Source organism: Colletotrichum costaricense (genome assembly GCF_030867565.1).
Source record: "Colletotrichum costaricense strain IMI 309622 chromosome Unknown Scaffold_38.1, whole genome shotgun sequence".
NCBI lineage: Eukaryota > Fungi > Ascomycota > Sordariomycetes > Glomerellales > Glomerellaceae > Colletotrichum > Colletotrichum costaricense.
The window spans coordinates 79,442-93,338 of record NW_026848267.1 but is presented as its reverse complement, the minus strand read 5'-3'; the positions used below and the strand labels follow the sequence as shown (position 1 = coordinate 93,338).

The window sequence follows — 13,897 nt, the reverse complement described above, 5'->3', positions numbered from 1 at the left end:
CCCTTTCTACGAGTCTAGTGGTACTCCCCCTCCTCATATGCCCCCCTCTCCTTCTCTCCTTCTTCCTTTCTCTCGTTCTCTTATTCTCGCTTATATTCTCCGTGTTCACCGGGCGCGCGCCTTGCTGTTCTGCTTCCTCACCTTTGTGTCTCCGGTGCCGCTTGGAACACGTAGACGGAAAGTTTAAAAGATTTTAGAACACTCGGATTCCTTCACAATCTCTGCAACCGTGGCCAAGATCCAGTACAACCCTTTCTCTCTCTCAGCAAAGTTGCAATCTGCGTTATTTTGAACCAGGGCCCATTTGAGCTGGACAAACAACTGCTCATTTCCCTCTGCCTCTTGTCTCACTCGCCCGGGTTGATCCGGCCAAGGTCGTTCGTTACAAATGGCTTCATCTCCACTGTTCCAGGCCTTGCGTGTGGCGTACAATGATGATTCTCCAGAGGGCTACTGGGGAGAAAAAACCTCAACTCTGAATTTTTGCGAAGAGGTGAGAAACTCGTCGTCCACCTGTGTGGTCGCTCTGTGCCATTCTTGGTGTTGCTGACCCCTGCTTACCTTTGTCGACATAGGACTATGTAGTTTCTTATTACTGTGCTGAAGTTTGCAATGTAAGTTACACATTCTCCTGCTTCAGTCAGCTCTCATCTTTACTGACTTGACCCTCTAAAAGACCTTGACCAACCTCTTGTTCCTGTGGCTTGGCTTCAAAGGCGTACATAATTGCGTATCTCAGGGCCACCCACGCATTTTCCTAGTCGCATATCTCGGATACGTTATCGTTGGACTGGGCTCTACGGCCTTCCACACATCCTTGAAGTGTTCGTCCTCACTCCTCGCTCAGGACATCTTCTGCTATCTGCACGCGGAGTACTGAACTGACAAAATTACTTGGCTAGACCCTATGCAGCTTATCGACGAGCTATCCATGATATACACCACGTGTCTCATGGTCTTTGCAACATTTTCATTCTCCAAGTCTAGCAGGTTTTCGGTCTTGTTGGGCGGCGGTCTCGTCCTCTTGGCTGGCCTTATCACGGTGGGTGGATTCTGAACCAATGCCATCCACGGCGTGATGATTGTGAGAACCCACCGTTTTGACCACTGTGCAATAGTCCTACTACCACATCACCAAAGATCCGGCTTTCCACCAGGCCTGCTATGCAGCGTTGACAGCAACGGTAATACTTTGAACTCAATCAGCGCTCAGAATGCCTTCCTTATCGAAATGCTGACTGACGCTGTGCAGGTTGTTTTACGCAGCTTGTATGTCATGGAGACGCAGCTGCGGCCAGTTCTGGCACGAAGAAACAAGGACAAGGCCGATCTCATTCTCAAAACCATGTGGATCATGGTTGGAACAGGTCTCTTGGAACGGCCCCAAACCATACATGTTGTTCTATAATGCTGACATGACTGATTAGGACTCAGTGTCTTCCTCATGGGGTTTCTTATCTGGAATATTGACAATGCGTTTTGCAGCCAAATAAGACAATGGCGACGACAGCTTGGTTTGCCTTGGGGCGCACTGCTAGAGGGTCATGCTTGGTGGCACTTGATGACAGGTGTTGGTACGTTTTCTGATTGGAGCGGTACTGTCATTTCTACCAAGATTGTTGCTAATGTGATGTATAGGAGGTATGGATCAGAGGACATACGGCATTCCCACCTCCGACATGTGCTAATGAGTTATAGCTTACTACTACATTACATGGGGCATATGGCTACGCAGATGTCTCGAGGGTCGCGAAGATGAGTACAAACTCGTCTGGCCAAGGTCCCTTTCGTCGATACCGCTAGTGGTCAAAGCAGAGAAGTCGGACTAAGAAATCAGGATATCAATGGTGGACAGACAATCGGTAACCGTTCAAGGTAAGATTGCACCGGCACCCAAGCCGAGGGTTTGGCGACAGCAGCCGCATATTCTCAAGCCAAGGAAGACACAAGCACCTCTAGGAGCCCTGTTTAGAACCATTGGCAGATGGATGTATCTAGCAGCCAGCACTGCTGGGCGCAGATGGCAGGATGACATATGCCCGCACCTGCGGCATACTAGAAATACCCCATCAATTGCAATTGAATCGAGCCAGAAACAAAATATAGAACTTGTGTGACCTTTTGCAAAGTGAAAGGTAGTCCAATGCCGTCTTCTATTCATCTACCTCACCTCAGGTACCCTACCTTACGTGGTACCTTAGTTAAGGTAATGTAAGTGCGGAGCCAGTAAGCACGACGTAGCGGTAAATGCATAATCCCCTGAAGGTATTCTTCCTTGTTGCATATCTTACCAAACGCCTTTCTCCACTGGGAGGTACCCACGGTGCCACGGTACCTTGAGGTAGGCAAGGAGTGCCGTAGAGTCTTGCTTAATTTGTGACGGTCCATACCTTACCTGTCAGGCTGGTGCCAAAAATTGGTACACACTACCTTCTACCAGAACCTCAAGATTGACCACTCGTACAACGACCCAAATAGACCAATACTAATTAGGTTTCTTAGGATATTATATTAGAAGATGAGAAGATCATTCTGTTATTTTTAAAATATTAAAAGCTCAAAAATAGGTTAAAGTAGGCATTGCTGGGTATGAGGAAGTGGTAGTTCTTCGGTGTGGTACTGTGCATCACTTTTTTTGTCACCCACTTGCCTGTATGGCTAGATACCGCCTTTCCAAACCAGTCCACTGCAAACTAAAGTTACACGCATTCACCATCCACTAATTATCCCCACCTTGTCGCGAGCTTCAGCCAAACGAAAACCCCATCTCATAGTTGCGATCTCACGCCTCAGCCTGCCCACAACATCGTCGCCAACGACACTGAGTTCACTTGCGAAAACCACGATTTCCTCCGCGACAGCCTTATCGTTTGAGCTACAAAGAGCCACTTGCCAGTGCCAGGGGCATCGATACAACGTGACCCGCCAGGAACCGTCTCATTGTTACATCAAGTCAACATGTCTATCCCGAACCAAGCGCTTGAAAAGGTGAGAGGACAACAACGATGGAACCCCTTGCCTTTGGTCTCTACTCTGCGCTTCAGCTGCCGCCTACTCACACGTGTATCTGACTAGCTGATCCGAGAAATCGAAAGCCAAGCAATCGTGGCCCAGCAGCAGATTGGCCAGGCACGCACACAGATGACGGCAAAGCAACGAGAAATGCGCATGGTCCGTCTGACGCTTGATGAGGTTTCCACCTTGCCCTCAAACTTGAACGTCTACGAAGGTGTCGGCAAGATGTACGTAAATTCCCTGCTGACCCATGTTCTTATTTTGTGATTGTGTACGCTGCAGCCAAGTTCCGTGTTTGACGGACGTCGGATGACGAAGCGGCTGCAGCCAGGACCAGAGTATATGGATTACGTTGCTGACGCCGAGCCTCGGGGGCGGAAAAGGTTCGTCGCGTTACCCACCCCGCAGCTTACACAAAAGCTGGAGGGTCAAATCAAGGATAGGGAGGGCGAGGTTGAGAAGCTGAGCCAGAAGCTGCACTACCTGGAGACAACGTACAAGAACAGCCGGCAGCACATTGACCAGATGCTCAAGGCGCAGTCATGATGACAGATTCTGTAAGAGACCAGAGGGTAGGGGGGCCAAATGATGGGGTCAGGAGCTTATCGCATCGGGGACAACAGAAGAAAAGGCGGAGGTGGAATGTTTTGTCATGCAATCCTCTTTAAGCATCGGGACGGGACGACAAGCATCACCGAGTTGATAAGCACTTCTGCGGCTCCGAGTACGGGTAGTACAGCATTTGAAGACGTATTTTTTCGAGCCATCGCTCGCAATGCGGCGTGAGCAAAGTACTTGTGCATGTTAGTGGCCATTTGATGCTATCCTCGTCCGGGGGGGGGGGGGTTCTTCGAGCATCGAATTGACCACAGTTGGGACTGGCTCGCGAACATGAGGGCGCAAGCAACGGTGCTGTGATGGACGACCAAGAGCACTCTTTGCGATTCAGAGCTCGATTCATGCGTGTCAGCATGCGGTAACGACTCTCATATGAGCGATGACTCTGTGAGGTGACTGGAGATCGGGAAGATATACTCGTACGCACTGATAAGAGGTGGAAGATGAACCTGAACTTTATCTATTACTGCCAACAGTTTGACGAAGATGAGCGAGTGTCGTGCGCCAACGATTCAAGCGCCGCGCCGCGCCTCTCTCTCTCTCTCTCTCTCTCTCTCTCTCTCACGTCGGCAAAGTCCAATGTCAACTGTCTCGTGTGTATGTTCGTCTAGAGCAGATGGGTCTTCTCTGGGTGAGGTGGGAGAATAAGACTCTGGTGGGACATTTTGACAACCGCCGCCCGGGTGGTCTTGGGTACACTCAAGCGTGCTTTAAGGTAGTACGATGTAGCCATTTCCTGTCCGTTTTCCGTTCATTGATGATGTTATGTTCTAATCGCTCTAGGCCTGCAAAAGGGTCTAGGAGGTCGTACCACGCGACTGGGGCGAGTTTGCCGCCAACAGCTAAAAAGAGCAGTCCCATCTAAACTATATTGGTCGTCTCCCCTTCCTTTCCAAATTACCGGCGGTCAGCCCTCTTGTGGTACATTACTGTGTTTGTGTGTGTACACCCAAGGTAAGACCCGGCGGCTGAGGTTCAGCTCTGGTGACCTGGGCCTGGCCCGTTGGTACTTGAGGGTACACGAGCCGATTCGGGGTGCTATTATTACCTGGGTACGCAGGCAGCCGCGAAAAGGGTGCTTCACGATATTGGTCCATGTTTGACCACCTAGCCAGGGCAAGGAATCCATGGCCTGAGTAAAATGTTTCACTGCGCCAGCCAGACTGTTCTCGCAAGATGCCACGACTGGGCCCAAAAACGGCTGCCTGGTAAGGTGGGTTGGGTTGATGGATGGTTGGCGGTTTGCTGGAGACGTGAGGGCTTGCCGCTCATCGCTGGAGGACTCAGAAGTGAGGGGGTGACCGGGGTGTCGGGGCCGGGGTTGGAGGCTTTGACCCCACAAGGGATTTGCAGTGCCATCCACCTACAACATGTGCCTAGGTACCCTCCTTGCCTCCCTACCCAAGGTCTGGCAAAGTACCACAGTGAGGTAAATGATGCTCTGAGAGCACCACCTACCCATTTCGCTTCTATTCGTACCAGCAAACACCTCAAGTTGCCATATGAGACACGGATTTATAGCGAGCGCCCTGTGGTAAGGCTCCCTAGGCAAGGTACCTTAGGTAAGAAGCCAACTGAAACCATGTAGGTCCTTATTCTTCCCTTAGGCACCTTGGGTACCTAGGCGCGTAGGTCAGCACGGTTGCTAGGTCCTTCTCCGTGCTACGTACGTGCTCCGTCCATGCTCAGTACTCCGTACATACGGATACAGGCCGTCGAACCCACTCTGTCAGCAATCGCGCAGCCCTACGACATCAGGCTAAGCCGTTTCGGGCCTCGAATGGGAGGATATCTGCGTACCTCCCCTGCCATGCCTGCCACCTGCCACCTGCCACCCTGCGCCGAACTATGTACGGAGGTCAGGTCAAGGAGGCACCCAGTACATATCGATAAGTCCAGAACTAGGTATCCGTATTAACGCATCTTCGCCCATCCAGGTGGGATGGCGGTCATCCATCCGTTGTGCGGATGAACCGACGAATGAACGGTCGGCCCCGTGCCTTGCCGATGCTGACTGCCCCGCCATTGATCCCGATATACCAACAGATGGGAGTGAGGAAAGTACACCATCTCGAGGTGAATGTTTCTGGTCCGGCGTCCTCTTCGAAGATGTCAGGCTTGAATTGCTAGGCGCGTACGCCTGATACTCTTTCCATTGACCAAGGGTTGTAATTTATGACGCCGGCATATGATCCTGCGGCGTTGGCGTCCGCTTGTTGAGTGTACCTAGGTAGACAACCTCAGCCCGTTTTCTTCCCATCTCGAACTACCTACTAGTTATCTTAGCGGTCGCTGCCCCCGCGACACCGCTCCCACATCACAGCCCCTCATTCACAGCAACTTCGTGAGGTAGGTAGGTACCCTACCTTACCCTCCTTTAGGTACCTCAGCATTTTTCTTCTTTTAAATCACGCTTACCTTTACCTTGGGTTCCCTCTTCGGACGGTGTTGGAACACTAGGCCCTGTCATCCTGTACAAACCCCCTCTCCTAACCTGGTCGCTTAGCTTCCCTCCTAGGCCTGGTGGGCCATCCCCTCCACCTGGCTCGATCCTCGCACTATGGCCAATCCAACCACTGGCTCCCCTTTCTACCATGCCAGCCATGTAAGCCGACCGACCAGCGACCACTACCTCATGTCGCGCATCTCGTCGCCCCCCTTCAGCTCTTACCTTACTCTAGTACCCTAAGCCAGAAAAAGCATAAAAGACCATCGAGTTGTACTCTTCCGCCCCCAACCCCTCTTAAACCACCTGTCCCTCCCTCCGGTTGCTCGCCGTCGTTGTGTTTTCTCTCATAAAACCTATCGTTTCCTACTTCGTAGGCTCACAGAGGTATCTAGCGACTGAGCCTCTGATTCTCACTCTCCGCTGCTGCCCACACCATCCTAACTTCAACCATTGTTGAGCCGTTCGGCGCTTTAGGCACCATGAGTAACAGCTACTACTCCGATTCGGATGACCTTGACATACGAGTCTCGAGGCGTCGGGCACCGTCGCCTTCACAGGTTCACTATGTTGAAGCGAGATCGAGACCCAGTAGGAACTATTACCCGTCAGCAGGTCAACAGCCTAGCTTCTTGGCTCCTGAGCGCACAGTCATAACCACTCGCACTCGGTCAAGAGAGCGTTCCCGTGAGCGCCATTCCACTCCACCGGGTCCCGCTCCGGCTTCCATCTCCGCTCCGGCCCCGGCTCCTGTAATTATCAACAACCGTATTTACAACGAACATTCTTCCGATGATGAGGACGACCGCCACATGCAGGTCTACCACAGCCGTCACCGTTCTCACTCCCGTGGTCACTCATCTCATTCCCGCTCACCTTCATCCTCTTACATGACCCGGGAGGATTATGAGGCAGAACGGGCTCGACAAGAGCTGGCGGAACTCAGAATCAGTCAGGCTCGTGAGAAAGAGGAACGCCGGGTTCAAAAGGAGTTCCGGGAGGAAGCTGAGCTCCAACGTGCCAAGCGCGATCTCGAAGATATCCGAACCCGGGAGGCTCGCGCTGCTGAAGAACAGCGCTTCAAGACCAAGATCGAGCTGGAAAAGTACCAAGAGGACATGCGGAAGGCAGACTTATCCAAGAAGCGAGAAAAGGAAGCTGCCGATGCCGTAGAACGCTACAAGAGAAAGGAGGCAGATCGACTTACGCAAGAGAAGAAGGAAAAGGAACAGCGTGAAAAGGAATTTCAGCAAAGGCTCAAGGAAGAGCGTCAAAAGGAGCTGGACAAGCTAGCCAGGGAGAAGAAGGAGAAGGAGGAGCGCGAGAAGGAGTACCAAAGACGTCTCCAGGAGGACCTACGTAAATCAGGTCTTGACGACAAGGCTATTGCTGCCATCCTCAAGAAGGAGAAGATTCCGGAGCCACCGCGACAAAGACCAGCCCAGCATGAAAACGCGCTCGTTGCTGGGAATCGCCCAACCTACACGCGTATGGCACGGAAGCATCTTTCGATTGAAACCTTGCGAACATATCAGGTTGAATGGGAAATGGATGTTGTAAGCATACTCAGAAGGCGACTGACCTCTGTTGCATCTGCTGACTTATCTCAGGATCCTGATTACGTGCTCATCAGACGATGGGTGCCGGAATGGGAGCAAGATACCCTTTGGAGACACACCAGGTCGATTCGTGAGAAGCGCTCATCCAAGCTCGTACTTGAGATCGAAGACAAGAAGTCGCACCGCCACGAACCAGAGTTTGAATGGGTCAGAAAGAAGAGTGACCGGAAGAGAAGCAAGTCACCCGCGCTCCTCATGTACCTTGCGGGAGCGAAACCAGCATGATTTGAGGAGGAAAGGGGGAGGAAGGAAAGGAGGGGGGAAAGGCGACATTTTGGTCGCCATTTGGACCGAGTACATCAAACTTCTTATCGCATCGAAGGCGAGGATGGGTGTTTGTGTCTGGGACAACATCCTACAATCACACCACACAAGATATCTTAGATGCCCAACGCTCTATTAGAGCTTCCCAGATTGTTTGTTCTTTCTCGGGGGGAATATATACCATCGGCTACTAGTACAAGTCGTCTTTGCGGGACGTTGGGTTTCTTTCAGTGGATCAAGTTGGGATTGTATGTTGGAGTGCGCATTCGCTATGGCTCCGCTGTCGTTGTCGTCGTCAAGTTTGAGGACCAAGTGCGTTCAGCTCTTCTCATCAGTTCTTCATACACAGTCCAGGCCAAAGCTGAACTCATTGCTTTTCTGCTCATGCGGAGCGCAACACCATCCATAAGTGACCGAACACCTTCTTCCGAAATCATCTTCTGGCAAGCCTGGTACATGTTTCTGTAAACAGCTGGCTGCAGTTGAATCCTCGTTTTGATAGCATCGAAAGGATTCGAGATGACGGAGCACGCTCCACCCGCCATGACGGCAGAGCTGAAATTGACTAGCGTTGCATGTGATGTTGTAATGGCGACGGGGCGATTCGGATTGGGGCTGTCTTTTCGAGTAGACAGACTGCTAAGCTGCTTCTTTAGCAGCTCGTAGAACAATACATACATGCCCGCGTAAGGTGCATCACGGACGGCGGTAGCACCGAAGCCAGCAAAGAATCCTCGCGGACCATTCGTCCTGTATATGTCCGAAGACGCGCCGAGCAGGGATTTATAGGAATACAAATTGGATTCATATCGAACCTTGATGACGGTCAACGGCATGAGGACAAAACCGGCAAACGTCCTGGCGACGGCGCCGGCGACCAGATTGGCCGATGGGGTTAGCGTCGGTAGTGAGGACGAGTGTGCTGCCCTGTTGCCGGCGGCTTGGCTCAATAAGCGCGACTGGGCCACATGCTGGCGGATGGAGTTGAGGGATGTGAAGTAGAGGGCCGAACCGAAGCCGGTCCTGAGGGCTGACGGGATTGTGCCGCGCCAAAGCGTCTGGATCTTGTTGGGAGCAGCGGCAACCTCCCTGAGATACGACGTCAGTGACCGGTGGCCAGATTGTTGAACACGAGTCTTGAGTAGGTCAAGCGGTTGCAGCAGCACTGCCGATGCAATGCCGGAACCTAGTCCAGCAACGAAATGTCGAGCTGTGAGAGGAGAGGGACAGGTCAGCGCAGCCTCGATCACGGGTGAGTTTAGAGAAGAATTTCAAAGTGGCAGCTCGCAGGGAGTCATGCATATGACCAGACAGTGGCAGGTGAATAAGTGTGCCTGTCCTTTTCTTACATGATTTTGTGCGGCCCGGAGTCGCCTGTTGAGACATGGGGACTTCTGAGAGAGTTGGTGTCGTATCTTTTAGACGGGGAGATGATACTGGGCGAACTGCGGTGCAATATCGGGTGGTGCGGCGGCGAGTTTGTTTTATGTGTGGAAATGAGTGTTACAAGCAAATGCCATTGCGTCAATAACCGAAGATGTTCTTATCCTAAATATACGGGTTGCCTAAGCAGATGTGATGGACTTCAAGGCAGAATGAGAAGGGAAGAATGATTACAAGTCGTGATGACTTTTCAGAACGGCTGGCAGGGTAGCTAGATATCTACATAAGCACATGAGGTAGCTAAGTTGAGGTAAGGCAAGGTCGTCAAGGCAGGTCGGTGCTTCTGAGTCGCTAGCCGTATCGGGCAACGCTTAGCAGAAAGTCAGGGAGCAATAATCGGTGTAATGACGGTTATATACATATGAATCCTATGGGTCCGACCGGGTCTTTCCGGTCAGGTAGCCTCCGGCAGGCCCGGCGTTCCTGACCCGATTCTCGACGTTTGCTCACACAACGTTGAAGAAACATGAACCTCTGGTTGTATCCGGTGAGCTACTCGAGAGCATAATGCTCTCGTCTGCCGGTTTGGTGCTATCCGAGCGCAGCGAGAAACATAATGCCAACTGCTTACGATGACTAACATGCTGTCGAACCTCCTTTTCATGAGGTGGAGATGATTTTCCGCTTTGTGGACTCGCCTTCCACCTTGCCTTCGACCCTGCCTTCCGCCTTTGTAGTCATCCTCCTTTGAACGTGACCCGAGCACGTTACCACGACTAGCAACAACTCGGGACTTACGCCTCTTTGGCCCCTGTCGCCTTGAAGTCGCCGATAACCGATTCAAGGCGCCCAGAAAGTAATCGGTGCCTCTTGACTATGTCAACCCATTCAGACTGTTTCGTTACTTCGTGTTCGTCCCCCAAGGTTGCCAAGAGCATCCCAAAATCACCTCCGAGCCTGCCCAAACTCCCTGAACAGTACAAAACTTGAGTGAGGATACTATCCCTTGCTGCTTGGTCTTTCACAACCGGAAGATATATTGTCAAGGTTTCGAGAAGCATCTCCACAAGATGAAGTGGGAATGTCGATAGCGTTGATGGCATGGGTCTAAAAGGATCCTCGTCGTCGTAAGTAGTTCCGGTCTGATATCCAGTGCTGGGAAATATGCTCTTGAACATGGAGACAACGCTGAAGCTCTGCTCACGGAAGATCTCGACATAGCGTTTGAGATACTTTTCTGTCTGCTGCCCGCCTGACCAGGACTGTTGATTGGCGCTCTGTTGCCTCTGCCTCTCGTCATCAGCTAGCTCACGAAGGGGTTGTAAAGCCCCCAAGGTAGCGTCCAAGGTGGCTACGCGGCAACAGAGGAAAAGTAGTGAGAGGGTGTGTTCCTGAGAACCGCGGCTCGTGGAGCTCATTGAAGACATGTCCGGAAGCACTCTTCTGAGCCAGCTGATCGTTCGCAGTGATGCGGCCAGCTTGAGTCCAGGGGACTTGAGCGCAGCGATGAGATCGGCCGTCATCTTCACGATGGCCTCGTCAGCTTGTTGGGAAACGAGGTCGACCAGCGGCGAAGATGAATACAAGCCATGAAGTCTCCGAATGTGGGCATTGAGATCGAGAGCGGACGCGTAATTAGCAGGAACAGTATTGATGGCGGAAGAGAGGAGGGTAGGAAGTTCCAGCACGTCGACGAGACGTTCAACATTGCGCAGTAGCAGTAAGGCGCGTTTCCTTTCGGCCAAGTCCTCGTTGTCCCTGGATTTACTGTAGATGGTGGAAAAGCGCAGGGCCTCTGATTCGAGCTTGGGAATGGCATTGCGCAGGTCTGCCGTGTCTGCAACAAGAGTGGGCAATGCGCGGGTCAGGCCAGTGTGGTTTGAAGCCGAGTCGATGATGGATTTGTGAGAGCGCTTTGAGACCCCTTGGAGCGAGAGGAGAAGTGAATGTGATGTCTGGGCCAGGGATTGAGGCTCAGTCGAGGCTAGTGCTTCCGGACTCTGATCAGCGAGGTGGGACAGGTATGCGAGCTTGGTTGACCTAGTTGTCGGGTTGAACAGAGCATTGGCGTCGGTAGCGAGGCTCGTAGACTGCCGAGCATCGAGTAAATCAAGGAGAACATCAGCCATATTGGCGGCTTGTTCACATTGGAAAGTTGCTGTTGATAACTACCTTGGGCAGCAGGTAGATGTCATTGGATAGAACAAGGGGTTTTCTGTCACTTTGGGGCAGGAGCAAGTGGTGGCACCACCAGCAGGCTACCTCAAGATAAGGTAGCTTGGTAGGTGCACACCGAAAGGCATCCACCTGACTAAGGTAGTGTAGGGTCGGAGTAAGGTACCATAGCTTGAGTACCTACCCTGTTACCGAAAGCTATGCCGATGAATTTAAGCAGAAAACCATTTAAAGCGAGGACTCCAGCTAGGTATGCTGTTGGTCTCACCTGGCCTCCCACAGTCTAGGTAGGCACCATGCTATTGGAGAAATCGCTTGGGTAGGTAGCATTCAAGATCGGACACAAGTGCACCAGCACGGATGGCCGCGTGCGCAGGAATGTTTGAACCTCCTGGGCGCTGATTACTGATTATTTCAGTATTCATATTGCAGTATGTACGGATCCCGTACCCAAGCAATAAAGGGTTGGAACTGGGGCCAGTCCCCCGCCGATTTCCTTTACTACGGTTCACTTCATAGCACCGCCTCGATCAACTACACTGCGCTACCTAGGCGTGTGATGCCATCATGAGACGGACAGCTAGTTCTGGCCATAGCATCCCACGACCCCTAACCATAGTGCAGCTGACGCGCAAGGTAGCTAATAAAAAGACAAAGTTAGGGCGCAGGCGGAAACGGCCTCGAAAACAACTGCCTGAGAAACACTTCTTGTCTGTGAACCTGTGCTCACGGCCGCCCCCACCTCTGTGCCCAGTGCTCAACTCAGGGCACCTCTTAAAGTCACGACGCAGCTGGCGGGTGGCCAGGTGCTACAAGTCTTCAAGGGTCCTCCTCCATCAAGCTTAGCTTCCCCAACAATCCGTCTGCTCCCCGCGCGCCGACCCCTGCTTTACCTCGCCTGCTTCATAGCCACACGAGACCTTGAACCACTCACTCATTGCTCACGTTTGTTTATCTTGTCTCGTTCACCTCAAGCATTTGATAGACTGACAAATCGATCCGGTGACAGAATCTTCCTGTCGAAGAATACCTTGAAAAGGAAGACATCCCAAACGTCCAGCGCCGCAATCAAGCCACGCAGCCCACTCTCGTCCGTCTCCCCAGTATACCACAGTCTCCTGTCACTCCCGAACCGAAGCAGCTTTCAAGACCCTCCACAGCAGAAGCAGATAGCTGAACTCGAATCAAGGCGTCAACACAAAGAATGAAAGATCCTTTCTTTCTCGAGCCACTGCCATGGCTCGTCAAGGCGACTCAGCCCTTTGCTGACTACTTCTCGCTGCCGACACTGCCGATCCACATCCACGAAGTTCTCGCCTCAGCCCTTCTCTACTCGGTCATTTACTACCCCGTGTCTCCGTTACTGTCGCGATTGATAGTGGGCCGCAAATACCTCGATCTACCCCGTAAGAGACGCATAAACTGGGACGCCCATGTCGTCTCTCTTGTCCAGAGCCTTCTCATCAATGGCTTGGCCCTCTGGGTCATGTTGGTTGATGAGGAGCGTAGCACGATGGATTGGCAAGCCCGCATGTGGGGATACACTGGTGCTGCCGGTATGATCCAGGGCCTTGCCGCTGGCTACTTCCTGTGGGATTTGGTCGTCACGAGTCTCAACATGGATGTCTTTGGACTCGGCACTTTGGCTCATGCTGTCAGCGCCCTGTTTGTCTTCTCTCTTGGATTCGTAAGTCTGCCTCGGACGAAGTGCTCTAAATTCATGTCTCTCTCGCTGACCTCTGTCAATCAATCAGCGACCCTTTCTCAACTACTATGGCTGCATCTTCATCCTATGGGAGCTATCCACGCCCTTCCTCAACATCCACTGGTTCTTTGACAAGCTGGGAATGACTGGGTCTCGCGCGCAACTCTACAACGGCCTCATGCTCTTATTCACGTTCTTCTCCTGCCGCCTCGTATACGGAACATACCAGTCCGTCAAGGTCTTTTCGGACATCTACGCTGCAATCAATGCACATCCCGTCCTGTCCAAAGAGATTTCTCCGGAAACAGGCGCGGTGCTCGCTCCGACTGGTGTTATGAGGTTTGCGACGGCGACATCAACGGTGCCAACTTGGCTAGCCGTGACGTACCTGATGAGCAATATAACTCTCAACAGCTTGAACTTCTACTGGTTCATCATGATGATTCGCGCGGTTCGGAAGAGATTCCAGCCGGCGAAGTCAACAGACAAGCAAGCTACGATCGAGCCCTCTACTGCCAAGGCCACAGCAGCATCTCCCGCAACTCAAGCCCGTCGGCGCAAGGCATAGAGCGATTCTAGGGGAAGGGGCGGGCCATTTGCATGTCGTCGTGTGTCGAAGAGTGCTTCCCAACTTTGACAGCGTTTTGTGTGAGGAAGCTGAATGATAACAGC

At 52.2% G+C, this 13,897-nt stretch overlaps 6 protein-coding genes across 6 annotated transcripts; 4 read left to right on the top strand and 2 right to left on the bottom strand.

The window, feature by feature from the left end:
- Window positions 1–388: 388 nt before the first annotated feature.
- On the top strand, window positions 389–1,688 carry CCOS01_17055 (alkaline phytoceramidase; the record flags this gene model as incomplete). Its single annotated transcript, XM_060465189.1, has 8 exons — window positions 389–493; window positions 576–614; window positions 677–824; window positions 903–1,042; window positions 1,119–1,184; window positions 1,253–1,367; window positions 1,428–1,574; window positions 1,639–1,688. The coding sequence occupies 8 exons, from the start codon at window positions 389–391 to the stop codon at window positions 1,686–1,688; spliced, it is 810 nt and encodes a 269-aa protein (XP_060304279.1).
- A 1,270-nt stretch (window positions 1,689–2,958) lies between these two features.
- Window positions 2,959–3,561, top strand: CCOS01_17054 (prefoldin subunit; the record flags this gene model as incomplete). The annotated part of the gene is made up of 3 exons (XM_060465188.1): window positions 2,959–2,988; window positions 3,076–3,242; window positions 3,303–3,561. 3 exons carry the CDS (start codon window positions 2,959–2,961, stop codon window positions 3,559–3,561), a joined length of 456 nt encoding a protein of 151 aa, XP_060304278.1.
- Window positions 3,562–6,561: 3,000 nt separating this feature from the next.
- On the top strand, window positions 6,562–7,923 carry CCOS01_17053 (uncharacterized protein; the record flags this gene model as incomplete). The annotated part of the gene is made up of 2 exons (XM_060465187.1): window positions 6,562–7,635; window positions 7,690–7,923. The coding sequence occupies 2 exons, from the start codon at window positions 6,562–6,564 to the stop codon at window positions 7,921–7,923; spliced, it is 1,308 nt and encodes a 435-aa protein (XP_060304277.1).
- A 308-nt stretch (window positions 7,924–8,231) lies between these two features.
- Window positions 8,232–9,348, bottom strand: CCOS01_17052 (uncharacterized protein; the record flags this gene model as incomplete). Its single annotated transcript, XM_060465186.1, has 2 exons — window positions 8,232–9,172; window positions 9,312–9,348. 2 exons carry the CDS (start codon window positions 9,346–9,348, stop codon window positions 8,232–8,234), a joined length of 978 nt encoding a protein of 325 aa, XP_060304276.1.
- Window positions 9,349–10,139: 791 nt separating this feature from the next.
- Window positions 10,140–11,474, bottom strand: CCOS01_17051 (Dor1-like family protein; the record flags this gene model as incomplete). Its single annotated transcript, XM_060465185.1, has 1 exon — window positions 10,140–11,474. The coding sequence occupies one exon, from the start codon at window positions 11,472–11,474 to the stop codon at window positions 10,140–10,142; it is 1,335 nt and encodes a 444-aa protein (XP_060304275.1).
- A 1,250-nt stretch (window positions 11,475–12,724) lies between these two features.
- Window positions 12,725–13,793, top strand: CCOS01_17050 (TLC domain-containing protein; the record flags this gene model as incomplete). The annotated part of the gene is made up of 2 exons (XM_060465184.1): window positions 12,725–13,207; window positions 13,275–13,793. The coding sequence occupies 2 exons, from the start codon at window positions 12,725–12,727 to the stop codon at window positions 13,791–13,793; spliced, it is 1,002 nt and encodes a 333-aa protein (XP_060304274.1).
- Between the last annotated feature and the right edge of the window lie 104 nt (window positions 13,794–13,897).